Genomic DNA, 15,960 nt, shown 5'->3' on the forward strand with positions numbered 1-15,960 from the left:
GGCTACTCCATTTTCTATGATGCATTTATTTCACATTGTATGCCTGTATCAAAACATTTTCATGTACCCCATATATACACCTACTATGTACCCAAAAAACTAAAAATTAAAAAAAAACTAAAAATAAAACCAGAAAACTAAAAATAAATAAATAAATCATTCTGTAAAGCTATAGTAGTCAAGACAGTGTGGCGTTCACTGTTATTCACCACAGTACTAGAAGGCCTAGCTGGAAGAGTCAGACAAGAAAAAGAAATAAAGGGCATCCAAACTAGAAAGGAAGAAGTCAAATTATCATTGCTTGCAGATGATACGATCTTACATTTGGAAAAACCTAAAGACTCCACCAAAAAACAATTACATAAACACATTCAGTAAAGTTGCAGGATACAAAATCAACATATAAAAACCAGTAGCATTTTTGGCCGGGCGCAGTGGCTCAAGCCTGTAATCCCAGCACTTTGGGAGGCCGAGACGGGCGGATCACAAGGTCAGGAGATCGAGACCATCCTGGCTAACACGGCGAAACCCCGTCTCTACTAAAAACACAAAAAATTAGCTGGGCGAGGTGGCAGCGCCTGTGGTCCCAGCTACTCGGGAGGCTGAGGCAGGAGAATGGCGGGAACCCGGGAGGCGGAGCTTGCAGTGAGCTGAGATCTGGCCACTGCACTCCAGCCTGGGCGACAGAGCGAGACTCCGTCTCAAAAAAAAAAAAAAAAAAAAAAAAACCAGTAGCATTTTTATATGGCAACAATGAACAATCTGAAAAAGAAAATAAGAAAGTAATTCTATTTACAATAACTACAAATAAAATTAATACCTAGGAATTAACCAAAGAAGTGATAGATCTCTACAATGAAAACTATAAAACACTGATGCAAGAAAATGAAAAGTAAACACAAACTATGGAAAGATATTCCATGTTCATGGATTGGAAGAATCAATATTGTTAAAACATCCATATTACCCAAAGCAACCTGCATATTTAATGCAATCCCTGTCAAAATACAAATGACCTTCCTCACAGAAATAGAAAAAGAATCTTAATATATATATATAACCACAAAAAGAAACAGAATAGCCAAAGCTATTTTGAGCAAAGAGAACAAAACTGGAGGAATCACATTACCTGACTTCAGATTACACTACAGAGCTGTAGTAACCAAAATAGTATGGTACTGTAATGGAACAGAATAGAGAACCTAGAAAAAAATCCATATATCTACAGTGAACTGATTTTTGACAAATATTTCACAAACATGCATTGAGAAAACTGGGTATCCATGTGCAGAAGAATGAAACTAGACCCCTATTTTCACCATATGCAAATATCAGATAAAAATCGATTAAAGACAAGTCTAAGACCTCAAACTATGACACTACTACAAGAAAACACTGGGGAAACTCCAGGACATTGGACTGGGCAAAAATTTGTTAAGTAATATCCTACAAGCACAGGCAACCAAAGCAAAAATAGACAAATGGGATTATATCAAGCTACAAAACTTCTGCACAGCAAAGAAAACAATCAAGAAAGTGAAGAGACATCCCACAGAATGGGAGAAAATATTTGCAAACTACCCATCCAACAACATATTAATAAGCAGAATATATAAGGAGCTCAAACAATTAAATAGGAAAAAATCTCATAATCCAATTAAAAATGAGCAAAAGATCTGAATAGGCATTTCTAAAAAGAGGACATATGAATGGCAAACAGATATAGGAAAAGGTGCTCAACACCATTGATAATCAGAGAAATACAAATCAAAACTAAGAGGAGATATCTCACCCCAGTTAACGTGGCTTTTATCTAAAAGTCAGGCAATGACAAATGCTTGCGAGGATAAAAAAGAAAAAAAGGAGGAAAGGACATAAACAGACACTTCTCCAAAGAAGACATACAAACGGCTAACAAACATATGAAAAAATGCTTAACATTTTTAATCATCAGAGAAATGCAAATCAAAACCACAGTGAGATGCCATCACACACCAGTCAGAATAGCTACTATTAAAAAGTCAAAAAATAACAGATATTGGCGAGGCTTCAGAGAAAAGCAAACCTTCCTACACTGTTGATGGGAATGTAAATAATACAACCACTATGGAGTACAGTTTGGAGGTTCCTCAGAAAACTAAAAATAGAGCTATCATATGATCCAGCAATTCTACTCCTAGGTATATACCCAAAGGAAAGGAAATCAATATATTGAAGAGATACCTGCATTCCCATGTTTATTGCAGCATGATTCACAATAGCCAAGATTTGAAAGCAACCTAAGTGTCCACCAACAGATGAGTGGATAAAGAAAATGTGGTAGATATATACAAAGGAGTACTACTGAGCCATAAAAAAGAATGAGATCCTGTCATTTGCAACATGGGTGGAACTGAAGGTCATGTTAAGTGAAATAAGCCAGGCATAGAAAGACAAACGTCACATGTTCCCACTTATTTGTGGGAGCTAAAAATTAAAACAATTGAACTCATGGAGTTAGAGAGTAGAATGATGATTACCAGAGGCTGGGAAGGGTAGTGGAGGGGTGAGTGCTGGAGGGGAATTGGGGATTGTTAATGGCTACAAAAAAAAAAAAAAAAAAAAAAAAAAAACAGAAAGAATGAATAAGACCTAATATTTGCTAGGGCAATAGGGTAACTATAGTCAAAAATAATTTAATTGTACATTTTAAAATAACTATAAAAGTATAACTGGATTGTTGGTAACACAAAGGATAAATGCTTGAGATGATGGATACCTCATATACCAAAATGTGATGATTATGCATTGCATGCATGTATCAAAGCATCTCATGTAATACATAAATATGCATACCTACTATGTACCCATAAAATTAAAAATAAATTTAATAAGATACATTATCCAATTTTCCATAATTATAAGGTTGTGAATAATATCACTAAACATAAATCTTTCTCCTCATTTATAATCATTTCCATAGGATAGAATCCTGGAAGCAAAATTACTGGTATGAATTTTTTAAAGGGTCAATGGATAAGGCCAAATCATTTTCCAGAAAGCTTAAACAAATAGCTACTTGAGGGCCTACTATATGCCAGATATTGTTTCAGGCAGATTATACCATTTTACAGATGAGCAAACTAAGATCCATTGACATTATTTTTCTAGAGTTATGGAGATAAGAGGCAAAGCTAGAATTCAGATTCATAATTGCCCAGTTTCAATGCTCTTGTTATTTCCATGTGGATTTCAAAAATAGTATTTTTGAAGTATCAAATTATATATTTACTAAAGAAAATGTGGAAAATGCAAGTAGAAAGTAGAGAAATGAAAATAAATTACCCATGAATCCACCACTTTCAATAGTTCAGTGTATTTCCTCAGTCTCTTATTACAAATATAATTTTGGGGGTTAAAAATATAGCATTGTAGGCCAGGCTTGGTGGCTCACGCCTGTAATCCCAACACTTTGGGAGGCTGAGGCGGGTGGATCACGAGGTCAGGAGATCCAGACCATCCTGGCTCAGACGGTGAAACCCCGTCTCTACTAAAAATACAAAAAATTAGCCGGGCATGGTGGCAGGCGCCTGTCGTCCTAGCTACTCAGGAGGCTGAGGCAGGAGAATGGTGTGAACCTGGGAGGCGGAGCTTGCAGTGAGCCGAGATCACACCACTGCACTCCAGCCTGGGCGACAGAGCAAGACTCTGTCTCAAAATAAATAAATAAATATATATATAGCATTGTATATATAATTTTATATACTGCCTTTTTCACTTAACATTTTTCAGTGCTGATCTATACTCTTCATAAATGTAATTTTAATGGTTGCATATTATTGTCAAGTGGGTGTTACCACATGAATATTTACAGTTGTTCAGCTCATCTGTGAATTTCTTCTCTTCATTCCCAGGACTCACCATCTCTGCCTCCCATGAGGCTTACAGAGTTCAATGTTGGAAATCATTGTAATCTTCAAAATAAGTCACCGTGTTGGATTCAAAGCTTCAAAATTTGAAAGAATTCCATCAAATACTTGCTGTGTAAATGTTTCTGGACTTCATATTATTTAATTTACTGACTGAAATCCAATTTGGAATTTGACAGCAGTTAATTCAAGCCAATTTTTTTGTTTCTTCATTTCCCCTCCCCCAATCCATGAAAGCCTAAATGTAAAATAAATCTTTTCATTCATCTTATCAGGTAAAAGGAAATTCAGAAAATTTCCTTGGGGTCTTTAATTCCCCCACAAAGATTATTAATCACATATATAGAGCCTTTTTGGTGTTGAACCGAATCGGACTACATTTGCTGTTTGTGTGCATGTGCATTTGTGAACATGTACAGCATATCTATACAAAATTCTGCTATGGTGTGAAAATCAAGGCTAAAAACCTGAAGCCTTTGTTTAATTATGCTTTTCCTCTAAATTGCAACTTAAATATTTGCTGGACTTTGAACCATCGCTATATCAAGTATCTAAAATTTGGGAGGGTGATTCAGTACACTGTGACCAACGTCCTCAAATTGGAATTTGAACAACAATGTAAAACCTGTTCTGTCACAAATGTTCCTGAAAGCACCACAGCTACTCAAGAAGATCAAAATCAGGACATAAACTTTATTAAACATAATAATCAGTGTTTTAAAGACTTTTTTGTCAGGGTGCGGTAAAATTCTCCAATTACTTTTATTCATTTATCTGCTACCTAGTTTTTTTTTTTAATTTATTTATTATTATTATACTTTAAGTTGTAGGGTACATGTGCATAACGTGCAGAACAAATTTACAAGAAAAAAACAAACAACCCCATCAAAAAGTGGGCAAAGGATATGAACAGACATTTCTCAAAAGAAGACATTCATACAGCCAACAGACACATGAAAAAATGCTCATCATCACTGGCCATCAGAGAAATGCAAATCAAAACCACAATGAGATACCATCTCACACCAGTTAGAATGGCGATCATTCAAAAGTCAGGAAACAACAGGTGCTGGAGAGGATGTGGAGAAATAGGAACACTTTTACACTGTTGGTGGGATTGTAAACTAGTTCAACCATTATGGAAAACAGTATGGCGATTCCTCAAGGATCTAGAACTAGATGTACCATATGACCCAGCCATCCCATTACTGGGTATATACCCAAAGGATTATAAATTATGCTGCTATAAAGACACATGCACACGTATGTTTATTGCAGCACTATTCACAATAGCAAAGACTTGGAATCAACCCAAATGTCCATCAGTGACAGATTGGATTAAGAAAATGTGGCACATAGACACCATGGAATACTATGCAGCCATAAAAAAGGATGAGTTTGTGTCCTTTGTAGGGACATGGATGCAGCTGGAAACCATCATTCTTAGCAAACTATCACAAGAACAGAAAACCAAACACCGCATGTTCTCACTCATAGGTGGGAACTGAACAATGAGATCACTTGGACTCAGGAAGGGGAACATCACACACCGGGGCCTATCATGTTGAGGGGGGAGGGGGGAGGGGGGAGGGATTGCATTGGGAGTTATACCTGATGTAAATGACGAGTTGATGGGTGCAGCACACCAACATGGCACAAGTATACATATGTAACAAACCTGCACGTTATGCACATGTACCCTACAACTTACAGAATGGGAGAAAATTTTTGCAATCTACTCATCTGACAAAGGGCTAATATCCAGAACCTGCTACCTAGTTTTATTTTAGCCTTTATGAATTATTTTTATGATGAAAGAAAATCTATAAGCCTAAGTTATGGCCCATAGGTTTTGTTAAGGATTTTCAGAGTGACTTTTCAAGTTTAATTTCACTGCCTTTCATAAGGGTAAAGTTTCACAGCTGACATTAGCCTGAGGATTAGCACTAAAGAGCTGTGTTTTCATAGCAGGGGCTATTGTACAGACAGTGATAACCAAATAGTAATATGCCAATTCTTTCTTCTTTTTTTAGCTTCAGTAGTAGCTAAACCATTAATACAGTTTGCATCAATTTACCCATTTATTTATAATCAGCCTTTCTTTTAGTCCTAGTGCCTGAATCAATGAGTGAGAATACTAGTACTGCTTCTTTGCAATAATAATATCTTAAGAGTATTGATGTCTCATTTTTTTCATTCAGCAGTCTAGTGCCCAGCTGCTGACAATAAAAGCTCCAACTCTTATAGAGATCAGTGGAAGTTAGAAGCATCTTACAGGTATCAAGGAATTGAGCTTCTAGAGGGATGGTTTGGCTTACTAATTTATCATCCCTGAAATATTTTCGAGTAAAAAAGAGTTGCCTGCCACAATTTAGTGTTGGGGTTGCAGTGGAGCTGAGAAAGTGAACAATCCAGCTACTTAAAGCAACAACAAAAACCTGTTCATCTGGACCCCTAGGTAATTTTGAACAAGGTGAGACTTTTGTCATAAATTAAATAGATTGTGGTCAGCATTACATTTGAGAGAATACTAGACATGATTACACTTATTAGGACTGTTTCTTACACTCAGAAGCTAAAAAGCAGCCTAGATGACTGTGCACACACTGGGTTTCATGATGAAGTCTTCTTATATATTCAGATGGAAAAAAAATTTCCCCTTACACTCTTTCTCAAAATACTCTCTTGTTTGAGTTTTTCTTGAAAGCTTATTTGGCCATCCCCATGGTTTTATGACAGACAAGCCTTGTCTTCTATTCATATAGATATGCACCTTTTCTACATGTATGGCCTTTACTTACTACACAGTGAGTAGGCCTCAAAGTAATCTTCCTCTTTCCCATCAATCATCTGCCAAGCATTCAGGCAGAGCAGCTGTTAACTATGATTCAAAGTCAGAAAAACATCAAGAACTTCTTTGATGCATAGGGTGTATCAGCACTCAGCTCCCACAGAAGTCAACTCACAAAATATAGTATCAGTTAACTATAAGGAAGTTCTGGAGAGGTAAAGCTCAGGAAAGCTATAATGCAAAGCTGATTGTTTAATGTCTTACAGATTTACACTGTCTTTAAAAGGCCAAATAAGGCTGGGCGCGGTGGCTTACGCCTGTAATCCCAACACTTTGGGAGGCCAAGGTGGCCAGATCACCTGAGGTCGGGAGTTCAAGACCAGCCTGACCAACATGGAGAAACCCCGTCTCTACTAAAAATACAATAATTAGCCAGGAATGGTGGTGCATGATTGTAATCCCAGCTACTCGGGAGGCTGAGGCAGGAGAATTGCTTGAACCTGGGAGGCGGAGGTTGTGATGAGCTGAGATTATGCCATTGCACTCCAGCCTGGGCAATAAGAGTGAAATTCTGTCTTAAAAAAAAAAAAAAAAAAAAAGCGAAATAAGTCAGCATTTTATCAGGGGACTCAGAGATAAAAAGAAACCCTATTCCTATTGTAGCATTTTGGTCTCATTGGTTTATAGACTCTGATAATATCTCCATCCATGGATAATTTGAGTGTTGACTAATGTACATAGGTACCCAACTGGTTGATTATTAATCAAGAATACAGAGTTCTGTTTAATAATTAGCACACCCTGATTGGCTTCTTTGCTTGGTTTTCCTTGGATCCCTGTCCAGTAACCTCTGTGGAATCTCATTCCCTAATCGTTGATACTCATTTTCTCCGTTTGCAAAATGAAGATACTCATTGCTAGGATCCTACTGCTGAAGGGTGCTATGTAACTTTCTAGTGCTCTTACATGTCTTTAATTATAGGACTGGAATGAAAAGTTTAACCATACAGTATTTCTAAGCAAAATAGTGTACTCCATTCTTTTATCCGTGCTCTCATTGCTGATTTGTTCTTGCAGAACTTAGAACACTTTGTTAATGTTCTTCCATTCACTCCAATAGGGTCCTCAGAAAGAGACAGAATAAAAAAAATGTTCCCCATGGTATAGCTGGAAATATTAAGGAGAAAAGAGTTTAAGTGATCCCCAATGGAACACAGCTGTCTTATGCAGGGCTCACAGTTACCATGTACAGTACACTGTTAAAGTAACTTGGCTTCCCAGGACTGGAATTATCATGGAGCAGTTAGAATTTTGAGAGTTTTTACAACAGGATTGCATTCTGAAAGAGTCACATTTTGTCAAAAATCTGAAAAGTATGCAATTTGTACAACTCTTACTTTCTATGTGATAAGAATGTAATATGTGCCTCTTTCCCCTATTGGCCCCATGTGACACATATTTTTCACACTATGTGGCATCAACCAGTGCCATTACCTCCTGTGGCAACATAGAGCCCAATCTCAAGGCAGACATTGCCAAGGTAAAGAATGCGCTCCATGTTTATGCCAAATTGCACAAAGTATAGACATTGAGGTTAATGGAGATTTAAGCACAATCCTAGCAAGTAAGTTTTAAGAATATTGAATATTGTACATTATTGTAACATGAACCTAAAATTTAGCAGGGCCCAAATTCATAGGAATGTAACAGTCATTGAAAGCCTATTTTCACCTCTTATCACACATATCTACATACATGTATGCACATGTACACACACACACACACACACATTTTCTCCAAAGCAGGCTGCCTGGTCAGCAGGAGCAAATACTTTAATTTAAAGGAATGATTCTCTGTTTTCTCCTTTTAGAAAAAGAGTCTAAGAATCACAGCATATGAAGAACATTCAATTTATGCATTCCAGAATCTCTGCTCTCAGAGTAGCTAAGAGAATCGGTACAAAAGATGTTCTATGCAGAAGCACAGAGGGCATCTAACAAGATAGTCAGGCCCTTGGAAAAGATCCATATTCTTAGAAAATTAATGAATTCCATCTCATTAGGAATTGGTTGATGAGGTATCATACATCTGCATTTCTTTAACCATAGCTGTAATGTACCATATTAAATTGTAGCCTTTTGCATGCGGGATTGTATAATATAATAACGAATGGGTGGCTCCTAGTAGCATGCAACCCATGACTGTTTACGTCCCCAGAAGGGCTAGGTCTGTGTCCTGCACAGTATTCAAAACCATTAAATGTGTTATTTGTAGGAGGATGGTACACAGCCATCAGCAGAATGAGTTAAAACCAACAATGAATTCAATATATCAGGAAATAGATTCTTAGTAGGGAATGGCATTAAAGAGAAAAAAAGAAACAATTAGATAAGATGCATTCAATGAATAATTACTTTCACTCTGCTGGCTTAATCAGTGAAGGAACAGAGAAGGAAAGCTGGCAGTGGGTCTTGGTAATATATGAACTATATTGGAGTGCCAGAAAAGGAGACCTCAGTGGTTAAGCCCAAGTTGCCAATTTGCTACAATTATTTTTCCCACCAATCTGCTCAAAATGACTGTATATAGTATTCTTAAAACCATGTGTCTTGGTACAGAAATATTGACAAACGCTGGCCAGCTTTATCTCCCTATATCCTTTATTAAAAGTATATGCATATAATTGTTGGGTTTTTTCCTAAATTGTGGCTTTGTTAAACAATGTTGGCAAACCCTAAAGTTTCAGACTACTCTAAGGAAGTTTCTATACATCTAATTTCATAGGGGTATAGTGCCGTTTATTCACTCAGGTTGATTGGTATGTGTGGTATGTTGACTCCTCTGTAACATCTCACCTTCTGAGCAGCCCCTTCCATGCGTTCAGTTTTTCTGTCTTTTTTTTTTTTTTTTTTTTTTAGACAGAGTCTCCCTCTGTCACCCAGGCTGGAGTGCAGTGGCGCAATCTCGGCTCACTGCAAGCTCCGCCTCCCAGGTTCACGCCATTCTCCTGCCTCAGCCCCCCAAGTAGCTGGTACTACAAGCACCCGCCACCACGCCTGGCTAATTTTTGTATTTTTAGTAGAGACAGGGTTTCACCATGTTAGCCAGGATAGTCTCGATCTCCTGACTTCGTGATCCGCCCACCTCAACCTCCCAAAGTGCTGGGATTACAGGCGTGAGCCACCATGCCTAGCCAGTATTTCTGTCTTATGTTCCTACATGAATATGAATTGGGAAATTAGCTGCAATGGCTTTTAGATAGAAAGTTGACCAGTCTAGTGACAATCACATTCAGTCGTCTCTATTCAGCCTCTCACATCGTTTGCCTTTCACTCTACCATTGCGATGAAAGGAAAAAGAAAGAACTTTTCTTATGTGCCTAAGGGTGAAGTGAACTCTGGATTGCTTTTTCTTACACTGAAGTCTATGTGTACTATTCTCCAGATGCATGTCATCTGAAAAAAGACACATAGAGGGTAGCAACAGACACTGGGACCTATCAGAGGGTGAAGGGTGGGAGGAGGGAGAGGACCAGAAAAAGTAACTAATGGGTACTAGGCTTAATACCTGGGTGATGAAATAATCTGTACAACGAACTCCCATGACACAACTTTACCTATATAACAAACCTGCACATGTACCTCTGAACTTAAAATAAAAGTTAAAATAAGCATAAACAAAACACACTAAAAAAGAAACACAGTAGCCCACTTATTCCTAAATCATACATTACCCTCAGAGAAATATTTGAGGAGACCCTCATTAAGGTAAACCCCAAATAAGGTTTCCCTCAATTGATGCACCATTTGCAGGAAAAGTCCTTTTTCAGACAGAATGGAGAACGCCCCCAATTAGCCAACCAGGAAGGCAGAAGTCATTGAAAATGCAGGGCATTGGAAGCTGAAGTTTGGAACAGTCATTGCTGACTTTCTGACTAATTAATAATGGAGAACTTGAATCACTGAAAAGAGGCCCAACCCATAGAGGTCAGGCTTAACACAAAACCAGAAAAAAATCTTTTATTCCAGCTAAACTTATTTTTTTTAAAAGTAATTACTTTGTCCTAGGTAAAGACCTCAAATATCTCTGTAGAAATTCCCATGTCATCTATTCCAGTGAATCAGTTACAAACAGCTCATATTACAAACAGTGTTACTGGAAAGGGGTCCGGAACCAGACCCCAAAAGAGGGTTCTTGGATCTCATGCAAGAAAGAATTTGAGGTGAATCCATAAAGTGAAAGCAAGTTTATTAGAGAAGTAAAGAAACAAAAGAATGACTACTCCATATCCAGAGCAGCCCTGAGGGCTGCTGGCTGGCCACTTTTATGGTCATTTCCTGATTATATGCTACAGGAGGGGTGGATTATCCATGAGTTTTCCAGAAAAGGGGTGGGCAATTCCAGGAACTGAGGATTCCTCCCATTTTTAGGCCATATACTGTAACTTCCTCACATTGCCATGGTATTTGTAAACTGTAATGATGCTGGTGGGAGTGTCTTTTATAGTGCTAAGGCGTTATAATTAGCATATAGTGAGCAGTGAGGATAACCAGGTCATTTTCATTACCATCTTGGTTTTGGTGGGATTTGCCTGGCTTCCTTACCACATGCTATTTTATCAGCAAGGTCTTTGTGACCTATATCTTGTGCTGACCTCCTCCTACTCATTCTGTGACTTAGAATTTCTAACCACCTGGGAATGCAGCCCAGTAGGTTTCAGACTCATTTTACCCAGCCCCTATTCAAGATGGAGTCCCTCTGATTCAATTGCCTCTGACATATTTTTCCCCTCCTTTTTATAAGAGAACATTTAATCCTAAGGTTTGTAGAGGGACGAAGATCCATCTTCTGTAACTTTTTCTGGCTGAATAGGGGTGATGATATTCCTGCCTATTAGGGTCTCCTGTAGTTGGGGTAGAGAGGAGCTCAGTCAGAAAGTGTCAGTATGGTGAGGGCCATTTATAACTCTGACAAAAGGTGATATCTGGAATATTAAAAAGTGTTCCATTTAAATGAAACATTTAGTAAGCTTATCCTGTATTCCTACAAAAGGGTACAACAGCAATATATTCCATAACAGTAAAGCAAAATAAGTAATACTATCTCAAGTAAACTAAATAAGAAGGTTTTCCATGAACTGGGCAACTGTTGGAACCAAGCTGATATGGGGTTGCCAACTGATTCCAGTGTGCCCAGAATTAGAATATAGATCCTGATTTTTGACTACCCATCCCTCTTGTTTCTTCTGTGCAGCAGTCAGAGATTATGGATTGGTTCACAGGAATAAGCAGGGTTAGTCTAAATTGCAGGAAAAAAAAAACCTCAAAAACAACCAATGAGACTAGAATCTAATAACAGGTGTACCATAGTTCTTGAAACATAATTGTTCTCTCTCCAGTTTCCCATTTTTACTAAAGACAAATTATAATAGGACCAATTCATTTACAAAAATAAGCCTTCGTCTTATAATTGGCCTGAATATTTGTATAAAGTGCAGCAAGAATATTTTTTTTTTCCATATAGGCATTTTAAATTGGCTTTGTTGAAACTCTGTTTCATAAGGAATCTCAGATACGAATTTTTTTAAGCTGAACCCAGCCATGGGTTTGTACCCTCAAATACCAATGAGTTGAGTAAATTCCTCTCCTCTTGAGGTCCCAAGATAATTTGAACCTGCTAAGCCTATCAGAAAGGGACATTCTTTACTTACCACAGGTTAGAAACCCTCAACAGGGACTTTGCAGAAAAGGCATGAGGCCAGTTTTCCCAAGGGGCTTTTATTGGATCTACAAGTTAAGTTTGATTCCTTAAAAAGAAGCATGCCATTCCAGTCAAAGCTTTGGTAAAACCAGATTCTCCAATTGTGTCCTGCTGCAAAAGAAAACATTCCTATTGCACTTATGCAAATAACTATATTTCCATAAATTAAGAATACTCACAAATAGTTTCCAAATTCTAGAGAAATTAAGTAGAGAGAAACAAATATGCTCCAAATTTTGTTCACCGGAGTATATTTTATTCAATTGTTAAAAGCTGTAAAGAGCTCAGAAAAACTTTCCTTGACTCTGAAAAACAAAACAAATGATCAGCAACATTTTAAGCAAAAAGTTTAAAAATATTGCTTCAGACTTTTAGTTTAGTCCATGCAGTTAGCTCCTGTTCTACTTGATATTCATGAACATTTCAGCTCTCCATGAGAGTCTTTAAAGTTTTTCCAGGATTACCATAAGTTATGATAACCTGGGATTCTATTTTGTTATTTAGCCAAATTGATAACTTAAAAATTTTTTAAAGGCAAAAACCTTTACTTGTGAAGATGGAAGACTTAGCTTTCCAAACAACCTCTCTCTTTTTTTTCCCTTTTTTTCCTGCAGTTTATTCAAAAGGCAAACAAAAATTTTTATTATCCTTAAATATTATATAAAAATGTTGTTCAAGAGAGAAATCCAAATTTCACCTTTTGCATTAGTGTACTATTAATGCAAACCCCAATTTTCAATAATATCTGATAGACAAATCTACACAATTTTAATGTTTGACCATAAGGTTAAGATTTTCATTAACCTTTTATAATGCTTTACAAATTTTTGTTAAAAAAGAAGATCAGTCCTCTAAGCAAAAGGTGTTATGCTTTTATTCCAATGTTCAATTTATGGAAGACCTAAACAATTCCCTTTTAATTTTAGCCAGTATGTTCACACACAATTTCTTTCACAAAATTAATTTTTCACAAACCTTCCACAACTTGCTCAAACCTTCAGCTTTATCCTATCTAACTTAAAATAATCCTTTAACCCTTTAGGCAGAAAAATCCACATTCCCATGCCTTTTTATAATCGTTTACCAAAAACTTATTTCACTATCCTTACACACCATGCATGTAAAATGTTTTATTTCCCAACAATTACTAAAGTCATGTAAACTGAAGGCATAACGATTTTTATTTTTCTGATAAAATATTTAAGCTCTTTTTAAAAAAACCAACTAGTCAATGCTCTTTCATATTACACACACATCACATATAAATATACAGACACACAGAAGGTTCAATAGTTGTAAGGGTGTTCATTCTCCCATTTCTTAATTAGATTACTAGCTTCTGGGTGGAGCCCTTGGAGGAGCAGGGCCAGGAAAGCATTACAGTTTCTACAGCCTAATAAGCAGGCACAGCTGGAAGGCAAAAACAAATTCCAAAAATTAAGGGTCCCATTTTTATACTGGATACTGGATCCCCAAAAGAGAAGTGCTACAGAAAAAGACAGTGCAATGATTTTACCATGTATTTTTTTGCAAAGCAATCCAAAGCCAATTAGCCTATTCTTTGATTAGCCCATCCCCTATGGGAGGCTTATCTCTCAGTGGGCAGGGGAACATCTCCATACCTTCTGGGTGGCCAAGAGCATACTACTTTGATCCAAAAGTGCAAGGAGCTGAGTATCCCCCTATAACTTTCATTAGTTATCTCCAAAACTATATTTCCTACCTAGTTATTACACACCAAAGTTCTGTCATAATGTAAAGTAACTTCTGATACCCCCAAAAGTAAAAAATGTCAGATAATGCAATGCAAAATAGAACAGAGCCTTAGATTTTGAGAGGGATCTATTTGCTTTTAATTCCTGGGGTTGCATGATGAAAACAGAGGGTTTTCCCAAAATGGGGACTGTGGCACATCCTCTGTTTTTCCCAAGGAGTCCCAGGCTATTAGAACTTGAATAAGGAGACTTTTAGATATAGCACTTTTAAAAAAAAGTTTTAAAAATTTCTTATTACCCAACTTTTGCCATGCCAAACAGCCAATATTTCCGGCTTTTGAACTGTACCAAAGGTAACCTCCCAGGTGCTCAGAGAAAGGAAAATTCAAAATGGTCCGTGGAGGGGAAGAGAATCAACAAATGGTAAAGGTTACAGAGATATCAAATGAGAAAGGACTCATTCCCTAAGCCAGGATTGAACCCTGAACCCAGGCCACCATTGTGAAAAGACAAAGCCTTAGCTACTAAGCTACAAAGCTACAGGATTGGGCAGTTTCCATTGCCCTTCCCAGAAGGAGCCTAGAGCAGCCAATTTTGAGCTTGCAATGGTTGTTAACTGCTCAAGATAATTTTTAGAGCTAGCTATGACATGCACCCCAAAATTTCTGTCTGCTGGATGGCAGAGACCAAGAGAAAGTACCACCATGTGGCTACGAGGTCAAGCTCCCAAAGACATAAAACAAGACTAAAGGGAAACTTCATCCAGTTTTTCCCCAACAGGGACCTGCGGCAAAGTTGGTAACTGACCAGTTTGCTGGGCTGTCTTGAACAGCAGGCTTATGGAGGCCTAAACCCGTGTTCTATCCTAAGGAATTCCTCTTTATGACAGAGTGATACAGAAAGACAAATTTATAGCACAAAGTACACAAGATTTGCTACAGCAGCCACTCCACTTAGTATCCAGTGTCAAACTGGCAAAGCTCAAACTTGCCTCCGGATTGGCCCTGTCATCTTTAATCCAACAAACAACCAGGAGTTAACATACGGTCTTTGGGCAAGATGGTCACCCTAATTAACAGAAAATACAGGAAAGGGAAAGGCGAGAAAGACAGAGAAAAAAGCATTGCCTGTGGCAGAGTGGGAAAGGTGAAGAGCTCAGGGAGGCCAGAGAAAGACCCACCCACTGCAGTGACATGGAATCAAAAGTTCAGGTGGCCACTTGTCAGTGGCAAAGGGATCTTTTCCAGCAGTCCCATCAGCTCTCAAGTTTCCCCTTTTGGGAAGATAAAAGCTTCCCATGTCCCAAGATCCTGTACATGCCTAACCCTGTCACCTATAGCCATTAGCAAAGAGTGCAAGACAGATTAATCCAAAGAGAATAGTGGTTAACATTCCATAATGCCAAATCCATTTTTAGTTGAGAGGGACTTTCCTGAGCAGGATCTCTAACCCCCTAAATCTTAGGAAGGACTCTAAACTTTGTAAGTTTGGCCTCGAACACAAGTTAGTTTAAGCATGCTTGCCTTTTTCATAAGAGGATCCTTTAACCCATTCCATCTTAGGAGAGAGTATAACTCCCCTAGGTTGGGCCTCTAACCCAATCACACCCTTTACCCAGGTAAAATGCACCCCACTTACCCAAAGTCACCAATTGGTGTTGCAGTTTATTTCCTTTGGGTCGGGGGTCTCCTCAGTATCATCCTTTCATGGTTACGAGGAAGATGTTACTGAAAAGGGGCCCCAATCCAGACCCCAAGAGAGGGGTCTTGGATCTCACACAAATAAA

General features: G+C 37.9%; 1 protein-coding gene across 4 annotated transcripts in view; it reads left to right on the forward strand.

The window, feature by feature from the left end:
* Positions 1-15,960, forward strand: part of LOC105496929 (zinc finger DHHC-type palmitoyltransferase 15) — a 199,384-nt gene that overhangs the window by 151,714 nt on the left and 31,710 nt on the right. Inside the window, exon 10 of one of the 4 annotated variants that reach the window (XM_071088381.1) lies at positions 3,894-4,977. The exons of 1 other annotated variant lie outside the window; for it this stretch is intronic. In XM_071088381.1, the coding sequence (XP_070944482.1) occupies positions 3,894-3,952 (59 nt within the window). In that variant the 3' untranslated portion in view covers positions 3,953-4,977. Of the gene's footprint in view, positions 1-3,893; positions 4,978-15,960 lie in introns of those variants that run through there. 2 more of the 4 variants (XM_071088380.1, XM_011767564.3) reach the window with 2 other exon arrangements.

The sequence above is a fragment of the Macaca nemestrina genome, chromosome X, assembly GCF_043159975.1.
Source record: "Macaca nemestrina isolate mMacNem1 chromosome X, mMacNem.hap1, whole genome shotgun sequence".
NCBI classification, from domain to species: domain Eukaryota; kingdom Metazoa; phylum Chordata; class Mammalia; order Primates; family Cercopithecidae; genus Macaca; species Macaca nemestrina.